The sequence below is a fragment of the Odontesthes bonariensis genome, chromosome 23 (genome assembly GCF_027942865.1).
Source record: "Odontesthes bonariensis isolate fOdoBon6 chromosome 23, fOdoBon6.hap1, whole genome shotgun sequence".
NCBI classification, from domain to species: domain Eukaryota; kingdom Metazoa; phylum Chordata; class Actinopteri; order Atheriniformes; family Atherinopsidae; genus Odontesthes; species Odontesthes bonariensis.
The window spans coordinates 18,004,051-18,021,690 of NC_134528.1; the positions used below are offsets into that span (position 1 = coordinate 18,004,051).

The 17,640-nt window shown below is 39.2% G+C and overlaps 1 protein-coding gene across 1 annotated transcript; it reads left to right on the forward strand.

Moving 5' to 3' along the window:
- Positions 1 to 11,272: 11,272 nt before the first annotated feature.
- Positions 11,273 to 17,351, forward strand: LOC142374190 (heparan sulfate glucosamine 3-O-sulfotransferase 2-like). Its single transcript, XM_075457732.1, has 2 exons — positions 11,273 to 11,772; positions 16,733 to 17,351. Exons 1-2 carry the CDS (start codon positions 11,273 to 11,275, stop codon positions 17,349 to 17,351), a joined length of 1,119 nt encoding a protein of 372 aa, XP_075313847.1.
- Positions 17,352 to 17,640: the final 289 nt, after the last annotated feature.

Below are 17,640 nucleotides of genomic sequence, written 5' to 3' on the forward strand. Positions count from 1 at the left end.
AGTGACATTTTTTTGCGGCTATATTTAGAATCGCAACTGAAAAAGTTGAGTTAGTGCTCAACGCCATCTGTGCGAAAGAATAAGAGAGATACAAGAGAGAGTTTCGACTTATTCATGGTGACATCTGTGTGTGTGTGCGCACGCATGAGTTAGAGAGGCAGAGAGGGAGAGAAAATAGAGGGAAAAATCCTAGTGTCACAGTATCTTAGCAACTGCCTCCATCTCCTTGGAGACAAGAACTGACATCATTTCCTGTCTCACTTTTGGTTTATATACATTGTGTTTGTTCATACGATCATATGAACTTGATGTGTGAGTGTGCGCGTGTGTGTCTGTGCATCTGTTTATATGCAACAGTGTTTCAAAGTTCATATGTAGATGAGGGCCTTCAGGATGTGCACCAAATCCAAAAACAATGCATTCTGTGCACTCAAGAACGTTGCTCTATTTGGTGTCATCAACAAATAACAGAGTTGAACTTAACTTGTTTCCTCTTTAACTCTTATCTTAGGAATTATAGTTCGACTTTTGACAGTGAGTGAGAATAAAAACTAATAAAAATTGCTGTATGCAATTTGAAATCGGTTTTCTTAGAGCTTTAAGTGTACATACTAAATGTTCTTTTTTCTTCCCTTCGCAGCCAATATTCTGTGAAGTCTGTTCTTTTTTTCCTAGTCCTCTGCTGTTTTTGTTTATATAGGCCCACCAAGCAGCCCATGTGTTCCAACACTGGGAAGATTTGATGTTCAGCTGCCATCTTGTGAGCAATGGAGGGAAGTGCAGGTATAACAGTGACTGTAGGAAACCATTTCAGCCACTTTAATCGGATTGAAAAAGACGTGTTTTCCACAAAATACAAACTCAATTTAAGACATTTATGAATAAATGACACACAAATGTAGGAGGAAAATATATATCCAACGCTCAACATTTGTGTGACAATGGCATTTAAATCTGAAGGATTATAAATTTATCTGCACGTGAACGCAAAATCAGATGTTTTCAGCGACTGAGAAGGAAGCCATATATCAATTCTGTGTGGAAACACAGTCAAGTTCTCTTGGCATGTGCTCATCTCAAATGAACGGGAGACATGATCTGTGGTCAGATGAGCCCACGCTTCAGCTGCGTTTGAGAAAAAATAACGTCTGGTTCTACATGCCAAAGATGATATCAGTGAAAGGTGCAATAGACAGCATTTGTGACGATATCGGGGGTGCATCACTGCATATGTCTGAATGTACCATTGATAAAGGACATGCATTGGAATTTTTAGAGACGTATGCTACCATCAAGATGACATCTTTCTCTAAGAGGCTCTTGGTATTTGTAGCAGATCATTGCCAGATCTCCTTCTTAACGACTTGGAACAACCTGGTTTCATAGACACAGTGTATATGTTTACATGATATTAGAAAAAATAAATAAATAAATTACTGCGCTTGTCTGACCAAATCTGATTTTTAAAATTCATGTAAACGAATTTTTGATCCGACCAAAACTGCGCAATTCAAAACCGGATTAAGTCACCAAAACAACGTGGCTGGGGATCAAATCATTCAGCTCAAATGGTCCTAAACACTTTGATGAAACTCCAAAGGTCCATCTCATTGTATCTTATTGTAAAAACAATTAAGTGTAAGCAGCCAAATTTCCACCAAACCTGCTGTCATTCACGTATTTTTTGCAGCATCATGAAACAAGAACTGGGTAACCACGGACTACTGAGCAGCTGAAATCTAGAATTCAGTAAGAAAAGACACAGATTTCTCTTAAAGGGATAGTTCGCCTCTTTTGACATGAAGCTGTATGACATCCCATACTAGCAACATCATTTATGAACATTGACTTACCCCCTGCTGCGTCCTGTGAGCCGAGTTCCAGCCTCGTTTTGGCGTTGACGAAGGTAGTCCGGCTAGTTTGCTAGGGTCCCGAAAATAAAGCGTCTTGCTTCTCAAAACAATATGCGTTCAAAAGAGTGATACATTTGCATCACAAAATCCTCCCTCCAGAAAAAGTCAGACCTCACATCGCTTGGAGCTATTTTCTCTCCCTTCGTATCAATGCGTTCAGCCACCTAGCGATAGCCGCACCTTTTACGGTGTTTACTGCTCGGAAGCAGGGGAGTTCTCGGTCTGCACTTCGGTCTGCACAGTTTACACAGCCCGTAGTGATATGAAGGAAGAGAGAAATAGCTCCAAGCAGCTGATATTTAAGTAGTAAAAACAGATTATGATGAAGCATCTTGTCATAATAATGTCACAGACTGGGCTGTTGCTACAAGGACATCGGTGTGGGGTGTTTTTTATATTTTTTTATTTGTTTGCTTTTTTGGTTTTGTAATAACAAGCATATTTGCATGAATTTGCATTAAAAGTAGAAAGATTTGGATTTTTTTTCAAACTAAATTTAATTTTAAGAACAACCAGACTGCGAAATAAACCGTCATTTAATTGTTAAGATGGATTAAAGCATTCAGTTTTCAAGAAAACTGAAAATTTTTTACAAAGGAATTTTGCAGGAAAAACATTCCTCTTGGTTTACTCTTAATTCAATTCAATTTCAATTTATTTTACAAATATTAAAAAGCACACCCGATCATAATCTCTCGCTTACATGCACTTATGTACAGGCAGGCTTCTCCACAGACGAGGGCCATAATAGCGGAACGAGGTCTCACCACAGGTTTTGGTTCTGACTTTAGGAACAACCAAAAGGCCGGTACCAGAGGACCTCAGGGTCCACGAGGGCTCATAATATAAAAGCAGATTAGATAAATAAGAAGGCCCAAGACCATTAAGACATTTAAAAACAACTAAAAGAACCTTAAAATCAATCCTGAAACACACGGGGAGCCAATGCAGGGAACTACTGTAATGTGTTCCCGCCCTCTGGTCCTCGTCAGAACACGTGCTGCTGAGTTCTGGAGTAACTGTGAACTAAACGTACTCTTTTTGGGAAGCAAATAATTACAATAATCTATTCTAGCACAAATAAAAGCATGCATCAGCAACTCCGTGCTGGCAAGAGAGAAATGGGCAGACTCTGGCAATTTTTTTTAAGATGATAAAATCCTGTCTTTGTCAAAAATGACACCCAGATTTCTTACAAGGTGAGAAGGATTAAAAGTTTGAAACTTTGATAAAATAATCTCTCTTTTGTCTTCAGGACCGATAATTAACACCTCAGTCTTGTCCTGGTTGAGCTGTAAGAAGTTCACTGCTATCCATGACTTAATATATAAAATACAGTTTTAAAGGGCGTTAACCGGCTCTAGGTCATCAGGAGACACGGCGATGTAAAGCTGTGTATCATCAGCATAGCTGTGAAAATCAATGCTGTGCCTCCTGATGACATCCCCGAGTGGCAACATGTACAGATTAAAAAGCAATGGGTCTAAAAGTGAACCTTGGGGAACCTCACAATTGATATCATGGAGTCCTGAGGAGCATGTATTCATACTTTTAGTGACTTTGGTGTTACTCTGCCTTTTAGTTTTTTTGTGTCGTGGTTAACAACATGCACGCATGTTAAACATCATGCCTGTCACTGATGACATGCTAGCCTTTGGCTCAAAGCACCACAGTGCCTTATCTATCCTCAAAAAGCTGTCAGCCTGCACACAGTGCAAAAAACTGGCAACAGACGAAAGGTATTAGAATCACAGTAAAAGTGCATTCGCAAGTTTATTTCGCAATTCGCAAGCTTACATTCAGTTTGACGCTGTAGTTGCATGAGATTATAGTGTGATTACGTCAAGTGAAGGAAGTGCAGCAGCATTCCACATGATCTGGCACAGGAACAGAACACCAAATAGTTTATCACAAATTAAATAGGAACAATAATTAGTGTTCAAATCAGTTTAAAACAATTAAAATGATGGTACAAACTGAGTTACAGATGGATTAAAGAGGTGTGAAAGAAAGCTGAACTCTCTGAATCTTAGGCCGACCACTGGGACAAGCTGTGGCTTCTATTATCTCATTCCATCAAGCCAGCTTTACAGAGTTGTACTTCTCTAGTGTAGGTCGACTAATGTTGTGCACTATCCTTGAGAAAAGACCTATTAGGTGATATCTGAGCTTTGGGTGAGATAAAATGCAACAATTTGCTTTTGTCTTTTTCATATCCTTGTTTCTTACTTATTCTTTTCTTTTATTAATTTCTTCTTTGTGGGTAGATTCAGCTGCAGAAAAGAAAGAAAGAAAAAAATCTAATTAAAACAATTATTGTATCTGCAAAGTCTGCTGAAAAATCTTATTCATTAGAATCTGGGAAGCTTTAGAAAATGAAATTCATCTGCATTCAAGATGCAAAATGAAACAAACAAGTCAAGTCTTTGATAACTTTTATATTTGATGAATTTGCTGAGAGAATGGTTATTTTCAGTTGGAGCATACAGGAGAAAATTTGTATCTAGCTTCCTATTTTAAACACATTTTTCATGATTTTTTTTGTTTTGAGAGTTTTTTGTGACTTATTAGAGCTTGGTAATCTTCCAACACAAGATTAGTGATGTAATACACCATGATCGTTCCAACACATGAATACAGGAGAAGGCCAGAAGTAGCGTTCAAGCTATGGTTCATTATTCATAGCGACTGTCCTCCTTCCTACAGGAATTACAACCTATATGTGCGCTTTGGAAAAAATGTCTTTCTGCTAATATTATCGACATGTGCATGCAAACTCTTCTGTTGGTGTTTCACCTAAACAACCAACAAAATGGCGTCTTGTAACATTGGCATTGTGATAAAAATGTATTTTAGCAGTAGTTTTACTGCCTGAATCTAACTGACAAGGACACTGCAGATGAAAGGAGAAAAAGAGATAAACCCAAAAAAAAAAATGGAAAGGAGTTCATGAGAATGAAAATGGAAGTGAAAAAGCCGGTTATATTTGGTGTCATTATATCGCTATCTGCCTCTTCTCAGTCCTTATTGAGAGGCCTTTATGACTTGCAAGAAACCAGCTGGGATTTGTTTGTTAAATACATTTTTTTTTCTAATCAAAATTTAAAAATACACTCTGAAAATGATGTTTGCACCTTTGGAGGAGGGTGTTAACGCTACAAACAAATGGCTTATAAGATCGTAGGGTTTGAAGGGCTTGTATTTGTAATTAAATCAATACAAGAAACCATTATCTTTTTGGCATAAATACACATGTAGTTCTACTTGTTTTCACATAATCACATGCAATTGTTGTTTGTTTGAAATACATGTGTTGGTTGTCGAAGAACCTAAAATGAAACAGCCAACCTCTTACATACTGGTATGGAATATGGTGGGTTTGTACACCTGTTGTAAGTACGCACACAAGCAGATTTAGGCTGCATTGTGTCTTCTTAAACCTGTAACAAATAAAAATGTCGCAAACAACCCCGAACTTAACCAGGATTTCATTGAAACTAAGGGGCAATGAATCCGTAAAAGAACTAGAAGATAAATGTGTACATATAAAGAGGTATAAAAGTAACAAATAACTAACTATTTGTTTGTCCTTTTGCTACTCTTTGGGTGGGCCTTTAAGCCCATGCTGAGAGGTAAATTTCTGCATCTCTGAATCCAGCTTCAGAGTAATTTGGGCAGAATTGGTCCAGTTCCCAACAGCACTGTTGAAATACACATCTAAGGCTGATCACCAGAACATAACGCGACCAGCTGATTGGCGGTTTGGCCCTTCAAAAAACACCAAAAGTGACAAGGCAAAAATAAAGAAATTAAATTGAATAAGAATATTTTTAAAAAATAGCAAAGAATTACAGGGAAAAATAAGGCAAATTATAAGAAAAAAAAGGAAATAAAGTTTAAGCAATTTAAAAAGTACATCATTTTACAAATATTCTTTCACTAAAATATATTGTTTAATTTTGTCATACGTCTTGACAATTCCACATTGATCATCCTTTCATTTCTCTTTCTAGTTCCAGTTTTTATTTACTCGATATCATTGTAGCTTATTCTTCGATAGATTTATTTTCTTGTTCTTTTACATAGCTGGTTTCGGGGCAGTCGTGTGATTCCAAAGAAACTGCAGACAGCTTGTAGTCAGCTGCGCACATCAACACCTTAAATTCCTGATCTGCATTAACAGGGTCTGATACTGCAATCTCAACCACCTCGATGTTCGATGAATGGCAACATTTACCACAGATTTATTTATAACTGATTATAAATATACAGCATGACATACAATGTGAATTGTGTTGAAATGTGTTGTGTGATTACCTCTTTACAGACCCTAGCCACTGCCTGGTCATTGCAAGGACAGTCAAAAAGTCCTGTCTTCTCAAAAAACAGACACTCTACGAGTATGACGTTTTCGTGGTTGTCAATGTGTCTGTAGTCTGGTAGAGTGTAGTTTGGGTCCTGGGTATAATGCATCGCCACCAGAATTATTTTTGTAAATCCTTTGAAAAGAAAAGACACAGCAGAGATCACAGTTTGAAACGAAATGACAAAACAGAAGTTTTCCTTTCTGTCTTTATGGCATGTGGTTACTGCGTGCTTACCTGAGACATCGGACAACGCCGACTGGACGTCTGTCATAAAACGACTGACAATTGGACAGAAGACAATGATCACATCCTTATTTCTTTCTGAGAACGCTTTTTTGGAACCTCTATGTTTGAGTTTTTTCATAAATTGCAGATGAGAGCCAAAGGTTTGTCCCACAACGCGTGTGGAAATTTCAAACGTCTTTTTTCCTGATTAAAAAAGGAAGGAGAAGCAGAAGAAAATATTAGTCACATCATAAAGGTTTACTCAACCAAAGCTATACTGGGTACATTTTTGTCAGTTTGATATTTTCAAATACTTCTTATTCTATTACCGAATATGTCAGAGCTGGACCATAAGACAGAGCACTACAAAAATGTGGAAGAGTTTACTCATTTGCAGCATTGTTTGCAGAAAAAAAGGTTGTATTTCGATACCATTTTAAAAGGTATAAATCTATCCGCATCGTGTCAGAATTTCCAGAACCAAACACGGAAGATGAGATTAAGCCAAAGTTTTGCTTTCACTTGGTCTCCAGGTAATTTTTAAAAATATTTTTGATATCCCTTCAGTCAATAAATTAATTAAAAAGTACTGTCAATGGCCAGAAATAAACATCTATAACCACCAATCCATCCATTTTACAAACCTTTACTACATGATGAACCCATCTCAGCAGATATCTGGCAAGAAGCAGGATACACCCTGGACAGGCCTCTTTAAGATATAAAAATTTTTTTTAGAAATCAGACTTTAATAAATGGAAGTGCAATCCCCCTGTAAAGTCATGCAGAGCAAAGCCAAACATAAAATGGAGTTTTGATGTATATGCACATGATGTGCTATTAAGGCTAACTTTGAGGACACCTTGAGAATTTATCATTTATGTTTAAACTTTAACTTTGAAGGCAGCTGGAGATCAAAATGACCAACAATCACACAATGCATCATGGTAGTTTAAATATTCAAGAAAAGAACTAGGGCCCACTAATCTGGGAGGGATTATGGGGCCATTTACAAACAATTCGGTACCCATCTTTTTTCAGTGAGCAGGATTATTCACAAATGAAAAACATTTAAGACAGCTGCCAATCCTTCTAGAGGTGAAGATCCCGTCAATTTCACAACCAAATCAGACTGAGGCTTTACAGGCCTCATTTAGCATATTCACCACAACATATTTAGAGAAGGAGCGAACAACGATGGTTTGTTTAGAAAGTTAATTAGGTCATTGATCGTCTGCATTGTCAAGTGTGTTCAACAAAAATAGTTGTTTGAAGCAGTAACAGCGTACAGTTTATATTTAAATCAAATTTACTCTTATTGTCGAAGTGCTGCTCTTTCCTTCTCTGGAGCCTACGATGGTAGAGTGGGTTTCACAAGCTTTCGCTTTCATTTACGATCTGTGACGAGATGTTGTTTTATGGCTGCATTTCCGTTATCTAACCACCAGGTGGCACTGTTGCATCGACTTTTGCAGGCATTGGACTTAAAAGCTTGTGCCTACGTTTGCAAGACCTACCTAGTCCCACATAGCAGGCAGGTTTGCCCCAGATCTGGCGTAAAGCCGGCACCGCTAACCGAGTGCTGGCATGGCAATTGGTATGTCAACCGGATATGGGCCGGATCTGGCAATGATGGCACACTTTACCCTATTCTTCAGTCATTTACTATAACTCCTTCTAATTCCTCTACGAAGTGCATCACATTCAGCAGTGTCCTGCAAGTCAGTTTGTATTCTCAGGAAAGTGGCAGGTAGAATCTGCCCCCATTGGAAGGGTCGGTTAAGGCACTAATTTCCTACTGATACCTTACTCCATCATTTCAAGCAGCAAAAAAAAAAACGATGTATATATGAATATAAGTGAACATATACAAGAGCACTATAACATGTCACTATTTTTGATAATATGTGTTTATAATCTGCTGGACAGGCCACTTAAAAGAAATTAAGTATAATCACAGAGGCCCCACTAAGCCACTCATAATACCTACTGTATGTATTTGATGGAGCAACTATAACAGAAAGTAAAAGTTTTTTTTATTTTTTAAATTCACATTTCATTGCATTAAAGATGTTTTTTGTTGTTGTTGTTTCATACAGCATCAATTTGATATGAGAGCAGTCTCTACTTAATTACATTTTTTCTCTAATATCAAGAAAGAATAGAATAGGACACAAAAACGTTTCTTTTTTTACGGCTGATATATGTGATGTGTTTCCACAAAATCCAGGTGACGTTTCAGCATAAGTGTATCTGTTGACACCTCAGTAGTTGTGCACTATCGTTTGGTTATTCACTTTTGTAAACTTTTCAGGCATGCTTTCAAATGACAAAACACAAATTCTGACTCGCAAGCAACACCTTGATTGCAAGTTTATCTTTAAACGAAACAGCCCCCCCCCCCCCCCCCCAGAGGGTGTGATCTGAATCTGTTGGAGTCATTTTTCATTCATCTGTAATGTAAAAAAAGAATGTGATCATCTGTATCTCCACTCAGCATCTGATCCGAGCAGGCTGACACTCCCCCCGCAGGCTTCTCTTAGTCTGACAAATGGGCAACGCTGCTGATAGAGTGGTCAGAGGGTAAATGACCTATATTTAGAGAACTCCAAAACTCAGCCCATAAAATGAAAAATGTGCTGGGTATTCACAGTTCAAAGTTAGACCATGATTGCCTTGTCAGCTTCAACTAGCCTTATGTCTTTCATTTCAAACCTGAATGTTTCTGTTTTTTTTGTGGGGGGGTTGTAAAAGTTGTTTAAAAACTCACATATTTTTGCTTCTTCCCACAAATCTTTCTACTGGATGAATTCCGTTGACTTGAGTCATACTGGATGTACGGTAGGTCCACAAAGTTCTAATCCTGTGTAATAGGCAAATACAGGACATGTGTTGTGAATGAGGCTGGGGCTGAACTGATTTTAGTATTTTTGATAGTTACGCTGAAAAGCCGAGCTGTGCTCAGCAGAGAGAGGCTAATATAACATTTAATCACCGGGCCCTATCGCTGAGCTTTGCAGGCTTCTCGCCCCAAGGTTTGATTTACCCGCCCTCTTCCTGAGGAAAAATCTCATTCACTAGACGGATTGCTGAGCGAGTCCTTCCGACCAGCCTCTATAAATCATTCTTTAATCAGAGCCCCGTGAGATTGGGCCCAGACACCCGCAGGAGCACTGCTGTGACATCTCAACTCCTCCCCATGCATCTCTGCTGCCCTGGGAGTTTTTATCCTCCTCTGTTTTCCACCGTGGGCTTGTCTGCATTTGTATCAGTCATCAGGAAACTCATAGAGAAGACCACACACCAACACCCAACACTTCCTTTACTCAAAGGAAAGTGATGCCAAACAAGATCTAGGACAAAGTGGGTAACTGTCTGAGAGTCCTGCAGAGCTCATTGGGTCCTGATAGCTGCGTTCTTACAATGTATGAACCAATTTGAGGCAACAATATTAGAAATATGCATGCCTAAAATACAGTATGTGGACTAGGCAAAAAAGTCATTTTTGAAAATAGTTGTAAAACCTTTGTGTGTTCATTTCTGTTTAAATTCACCTCAATGTGATGTTGCCCTGTGGGCCACCTGCAGGTTTAACCAGCCTATGGTTTTCTTAAATGGAGGCCTTTAAACTTTTGTGGATTCATGGGTACTAAAGTACTAATTAAAAAGAGGAGGGCTGACAACTCTGAAAGACACAAAACAATCTAAATCATAAATAGACTTTATGAGTAATATCCTAAAGTTGTGTTTTTGGGTTTTTTTTTTACCATTACCCAATGACAAAGAGTCCTTTCCAGGTCCTTTCAAGCAGCTGCTCTGATCTTTCACTCAGTCACATGATCTTCACGGGCACGAGTCTGATCAGTTGTCATGAAATCAATTGCTACTCAAATGTATCAGCAAGTTCTAAAATAAAAGCCAACTGATAGCGAGTTGATACAAAGTTAATCATGACTTGGGACGAACCATGTAATCTCCTAAAATAAAAGTAGCCTCCGCAGGTCACTGTTGCAGAAGATATTAAACCAGAGCTGTGACTGGTGCAACAGGAACAGCAAAGCTCGAGCAATGGAGAGCCAAGCTTTTCTGCTGGGTCATGAATTATGTATGTTTATGGACGTGCGTCACCTTCAAGTTCTCTCCTGTGTTGTTTTCTGCAAATGCATTGGAAATTTCACCACTGCCTTGCTGAAAACGTCTTTGAATTGTATTCTCAATCTCATCTTGTTTGGGGCGGGGGGTTCACCTATTGGATTTCTTTAAAATGGCACAAACATATATAGCTACTAAGCTTAGATGAATTGATGGCCCCAAAGAGCATCTCGCGCAATGGGCGAGGTAAGGCAACCAAATACTTTTTTTTTTTTTAGTGCTAAGGTGCTCTGACGTCATTTTGTTGAATTTCTTTTCAGTCGCCCTGCTGCTTTAGAGCTGACAGTCCGCTCAAGTTGCCGGTGAGCGCGCTCCGCTCTTTTCCATCGTGCGTAATGACTACGGAGACCTCCAGGAGTTTTGAGAGAGGATGTCGCCCTCCAACTCAGTCCATAGCAACCTGACACACTCTCTGTCAGTGAGCTGAAGCGCACCGAATGTGGATTTTGTTCAAATGCTGCGCGGTGAGGAGATGGAAATGTTGACCCCTCAACTTTTCTAAATTCTTTCTTATTTGGAGTCAGTGGACACTTCAGCCACTTGAGCGACTAAACAAAACAGGCTAGAGACGCAAAATCTGTTAGAAAACCATGCGCTGTATATATACATGGAGAGATGGCATGCGTGCTCCTCTTCTGTCGACTTTTCCCCTTCTCACATCGGCTCACAGGAACGTCCATTTGCTTCTTATCTCTGTTTCTCTCGTATTTGTGTTACTGTGCACTATTCCCCAACGGCACCGTCATGCAAAAGGCAGGTGATCCGACAGCCAGCTGTCAGCGAGCCGATGGAGCCAAGAGGCGCCTCCAGAAATCACTCTCCTGTCTTTTACCAGTGGATGCGAGGGTGAGCGGCGTCGACGAAGCATCTCAGCTGAAAACCGACCAAAGACGTCCTTCCACTCCTCACGTCGCCAGGAATGACACGCCCAGTCCTCCCATGAGTCACTTAAAGTTTGGCAATAAAAAGTTACCAAATGCGATCATAGTTGGTGTGAAAAAAGGAGGAACGAGAGCTGTTCTGGAGTTCATAAGAATTCATCCGGACGTGCGAGCGGCTGGAACCGAAACACACTTCTTTGATAGGAATTACGATAGAGGCCTTGAGTGGTACAGGTAAGAACACACCTGCTCGGATCATTCTCTTTTTGTTTCATGAATCAAAAGTGAAGTTAAATTAAGTTCTAATATAATAGTTCATTATGCAGAGGAGATGTGTTTATCTCGTGTAATCATGAAACTGTTCATGATTCGTTCCCTTCGACTTATAAAATCACAGATATATATATTATATATATTATAGAGGATAGAATAAAAAAGAAAATAGAACTCAGAAATATGCGGGCAGTTTGTCATCAAAGATTCAGTGTTGCTCCTCGGGTCAAGATTTTAAAAATCGTTTTTTTTTTTCGAGTTTAAATAGCACACGAGGGATACAAACAAAAAAAAATCCACTAACTAATTTTTAAGATATAACTTTTTTATGAATATGATAAGCTTTTACACTACTACCCTCACATGGTTATCTTTTAAATCCAAGATAGATTGGTAGCTATTACAACTGAAATAGGCTTATCCCTAACCACACTTTTGTTGAACTAAACTGAATTGATTGAGAAAAATATTATAAACAAGTAAGGACCTTGTGAATCAGAGCTATATCAAATCAAGGAGACAAACTGGTGTACAGTTTTCTTTTCTATGGCTCAGTGAAAGGCACAAAAAAAGAAAAGGGACATTCTAAGAGCCCAGATGAGGCGATCCTTACTGAAACTGCATCTGGTCAATGACAATCTGGCACTAGTAAGTGAAGGCCAGCTGGGGGAAATGAAAAGGCGGCAACTCACAACAGTCAACAACATCAGCTACTGGCTTAGGTAGGCATTAGCATGCCCCTGCTGGCAGCTAGTATGCCAAGACTGGCAAATGAAAGCCTGCTCATGCTGCAACAGCTGTCTTTCTAAAGTGGTGAAAATCACAGAATGATGTCAGTAACCCTACACCACTTGTACAGTACATCCAGCTTTGTGCCCTTTCAATGCATTTATATTGAAGGTCGAGATAAAATCCCACTCTAAATAAAGTAATTGGTTTTCAATTTATTTAGTTATTTGTCTAAACTTGTCAAAGCGTTGCATTTTTTGATGAAGCTAATGAGACCTCAAAATCCAGCGAAGCCAGTAGCAGTTTCCTTAGCCTTAGCCTTGGAGTGCCATTTGCCAGTCAAGTCGTGTTCTCTCCCAAGCTACAGTATAATGCATACTCAAGGCAGTTGCTGATGCAGTTGGTTGCTAAGTTAGACATATGAGTCTTTATCATTTGCCACTGCAAGCCTCTCAGTTACCTCGGCATGGATGTAGCCTCTGGCTTCTCAGTAGCCTAGATTTTCTCACTTTTACGTTGCCATACATCGTTATCCCCCCACTGACTTTCTGTGTAAATAATGTTTTGAGGCGAGTATCCTCGATGTGTGACAGTGGCTTTACTCATTTAAACAACTTTAGAAATGAGTCTCATTCCAAACAACTTTAGAGGAATAAACCCTGTTTACACTGGCAGAAGAGTACCAGATGCCTTTCTGTTATGGATTAAAGCCAATATCTTTTTTGATTTTTTTATTATATCCCACTTTTGAGGGCAAAGCATTGTAAACTGCAGCATTCTGGCCTGCTTGACTGCCAGACACCTGTGCTATGATTACAGTAATATTTCAAAATTGATCTTAAGTACCGGTATTTGATTTATCAATTTTAGAATGCACCAAGTTACAGATTTAACACAGTGTATCCCTATCCAATTTGACTGTAATTATCCCATACATTAAACATACTAATAATTATTTAAAGTCTTTAATTACTCATTTAAAGAAAGAACGTGTTGGTTAAGTTAATCAGAAAATTATACATGCATGCAGTCAAACAGACGACCAAACACTCACATACTTACCTAATTCCAATTAGATTTCATGTTAATGATTGTCTGTCATGATGCCTGCTGGGGGTATGTGTATACAATAATTATAGACTGAAAGTATCTCAGCTAATTGGCTCTCTTCAGGATCATTGGCAGCTGAAGCCCTTTTATCTCAGAGATGTCTCTTCGAGATGTGAACTACATTCCATTACCACAGTTTGATTGTCAGCTGTCAAAGCTGTTGAAAGGTCAAATGAGGATTGCCTTTCAAATAAAAGAGCTGCATTATCAGTAAAGTCCAAATAGTTGCTGGGAATAGTCTGATTCCGAATATGTAACAGAGTTTGCTGTGTTTCGGTTTATGCAATATAAGAACAAAAGACTAAAGTTCCCTGCAGTGAACTTGCCAAGCATCAGATGGTGGCTCAACTGGCCAAGTCTCAACAGTGCTGAACGCTGCAGTGCAAAGCCAGGTACTCCTGTGGAGAACAAATGAAAGCAAGTTACAGGAAAGTAAACTCTGAAATGTATCTTGAGGCTCTTACGTTAATGGGCCGTGTCTATCCTCATGTTCTAGTGTTCATTTTCTGCTGTTTCAATCACTGGTATACTGTTGTTCAGTAGAATTTAGCGTGCACACCTAAAACCTTTTCAGCAATAGTTAAGGTGTGGCACAGTCCTTCCTTGCATGCCATATTTCAATCACAAGTTAAAGAATTGAAGAAATTCTGAAACTATCTTACTTCTTGGAAGTAGCAATACAACTCTGGGACACTGAAGTGAAAGTATAAGAAAGATACAATATCTGCGTGAAGATCAAATTGTAGTCCAAAACTTATATGAAACAAAGGGAGTAAAACAGCGGTCCCACAGTGGTCCTAAAATTAAACGCTATAAAATGTTCTATTTTAAGGTCTACATTTTGATGCCTAAGCCTAACCAACCAGAAGTCAATATCATATTTAATACAAAATAAGGTGTAAAAAGTGTTGGGTTAGACAGGAGCTGACTCTGGGTTTTTGGGATGATCGTGTTTACCTCCATGCTTATAAACTGTCTAAGATCGTCACAAAGGTTTGTGTGCAACCCGATGGCTGAAGTGGCAGAGGCAAGTTCGAAAGTAAAGATGACAACAAGCTGCTGTGCAGTAAATACCATCAACTGCTTAAAAAAGGCTGGAAATTGTCCGATATTATGAAGAAGTCCCATCCTTTTGTTAATAACAGAAAAATGCTGTGGACCCAGGCAAATATATATGGCAGTGCCATCAATCCTAAAAGCAGTGAAAGTTTCTGCAGCACAACAACTATTGATATATTCAGCGTTGTCTACCAAGATATAGAAATGTAATCATGGCCAGCCATCGTCTGTTAGCGAGCAAGCTGTCACATTTGCCTTTGTACAGTGTGTTTATTGTAGGTCTAGCTCGATTTTTATATAGCATGTGCCAGGTTGATAAGTCTCTTTTTGAACCTCATGAACATTTAAACATGGAATTATTGAGCCTATGGACTGGTGACCTGTCCAGGGTGGACCCTGCCTTTCGCCCAATGACAGCTGAGATAGGCTCCAGCCCCCCGTGACCCTGAGCTGGATTAGGTGGGTATAGAAAATGAATGGATAGATGGATTATTAAGCCTAGTGACAGTAATGTTACCAACATGCAGCTGATGCTGTCAAATGAGGAGAGCAGAAACAGACAACTAACATCATGAGCAAAGTAAGGTGTTTTGGACACATTTTGGCTTACATTATTACACTTTTAGCTTTGAAGTAGTGCTGTATGACTGACATGTGTAATTATTGAGTCTATTAGAATGCCACAATACAAGTACACATTTTTTTTAAATGGCATCATTGTCAACCAAACTTATTCCCCAAAACATACAAAGTGATGATATAGATCTCTTTATTTCACACATGAAACAAAGGAAGATGTGTCCAATAACACAAATATAAGATAAAAGGCTAGACTGTCATGCTTCACCATTCTGCTTGTAAGGTACTGCTTCTCAGAGAATGTTTCAATCTGTGTGTATAATTGAGAACCTGCTCAGCTGATCACTCCACTCTAGGCTCCAATGCTAAATCCACTACACCATCTTGCTATTTGATAGCACACACTGATGGAGAACTACCCTGCGTGTACTTGGTCAGATCGAGTTTTCCTTCTTTACATCATTCCAGCTTGATTTTTGTTTGAAATGGGCAGATATTCCAAACTTAGGACTTCTGGTTAAACTCACTCACCTGTGACCTCCTCAAACTGACTTTTTAGGTGTTAAAAAAGGAAACGCCTATCAATCAATATAATTTCAGAAAAATTTTCATGCTGATGACAAGGAGGAGTGTGCTGTATGGTTATTATAGTTTTTATAAAACAACAAAGATATATATCATCTGTGTCATTCGAAAGTTGGAAGGCTGTAATTTAGCGTTGCCAGTGCCAGTGAGCATCAGTTAGCTTAATGATAAGAATCCATTAGCAAATATATCAATAAGTAATTAATTTGAAGGAGAAACATTCAAACATAATTTTTCTTGTCAATTGAGGAAAATAAAAAGCAAATGCAGTCACTATGCAAAGAATAGTTTAAGCTTAATTCTGTTCTATAGTCTCTGATAGTTTTCCATCAAAGTACAAACTTTTTCTCTGTGAATGTTTACCTGTTTAAACCTCTTCTCTCAGACCTCTCAATGGCCTAGTTTGAAGACCCAGAAGTAACCCTGACAGAGTTACTCTGCTATATGTTCTGTTTGTATTCACTGTGATTTATTGCTCTTGAACAGTGCAGGGCTGATGCACAGGAAAGCTGTCAGCAACACAAGTCTCCTGTGACAACAGACCACTATGTCTTATCTTCATTTACATTGGAAAAACTGGGTTCATGGCCAAACAGGAGTTCAGTTAGGGTGGTTTTATGCTTTTGCAATTCTCCCGTGTGCACTTGCCCTAATTAAATCTTATATACACATTTACCTTTGACAGAGTGAATCCAAGGACATTATGTCCTCTGTGTCTGAATATTCCAGCCTTAGTTATAATTCAAGCAGCTCTAAACAGCAAGATTGTGTTATAAATAACACGCACATTAATATGAATGTATGTGAGAAACCTTTAGCTTATTGAAACTTTTACTTTCTGTTTTCCTTTTTCATTCAGAAGTTTAATGCCAAGGACCCTTGAAAGCCAAATTACAATGGAGAAGACACCGAGCTACTTTGTGACTAAAGAGACTCCACACCGGATCTCTGCCATGTCCCAAGATACCAAGCTCATTGTGGTGGTCCGTGACCCCGTCACTCGAGCAATATCAGATTATACTCAGACTTTATCCAAAACTCCCGACCTCCCAAGCTTCCAGGAGCTGGCCTTCAGAAACCAAAGCCTGGGCATCGTGGACATGTCTTGGAATGCCATTCGGATCGGCCTGTATGCCCTGCACCTCGAAAACTGGCTGCGCTACTTCCCTTTGACTCAGATCCACTTTGTGAGCGGAGAACGGCTAATCACAGACCCGGCAGGGGAGCTGGCCCGGGTGCAGGACTTCCTTGGGTTAAAACGCATTGTCACTGACAAACACTTCTATTTCAACCGCACCAAGGGCTTCCCTTGCCTTAAAAAGCCGGAGAGCAGTGGCTCTCCTCGCTGCCTGGGCAAGTCAAAGGGCAGAACTCATGTGCAGATAGACAGAGACGCAATTGAGCAACTGCGAGACTTCTACAGACCTTATAATGTAAAGTTCTATGAAATGGTGGGACATGATTTCAAGTGGGAGTAGATGCTTGAAACACCCTGTATTTTGAATTGCACAGTAAAGATGTTTGGGTTTTTCAAATGTTCTTTAAGAAATTATTTGCCGTCAGTACGTCTGAGGCAGTCTCCAGACAAAATTCAAGTGAAACTGCAGCGGCAGTTCTACTGTTTGATAGGACTGGTGAACAGAGCACTTGTAATGATCAGTTACCATCCTATTAGTTGCTAGATATCATTTCAGCATTGAGAACACATTATTTTGGTTGGTGTAAGTATGGGTTCTTGCTGACTAGATTGCTGACTTCCTCACAAAG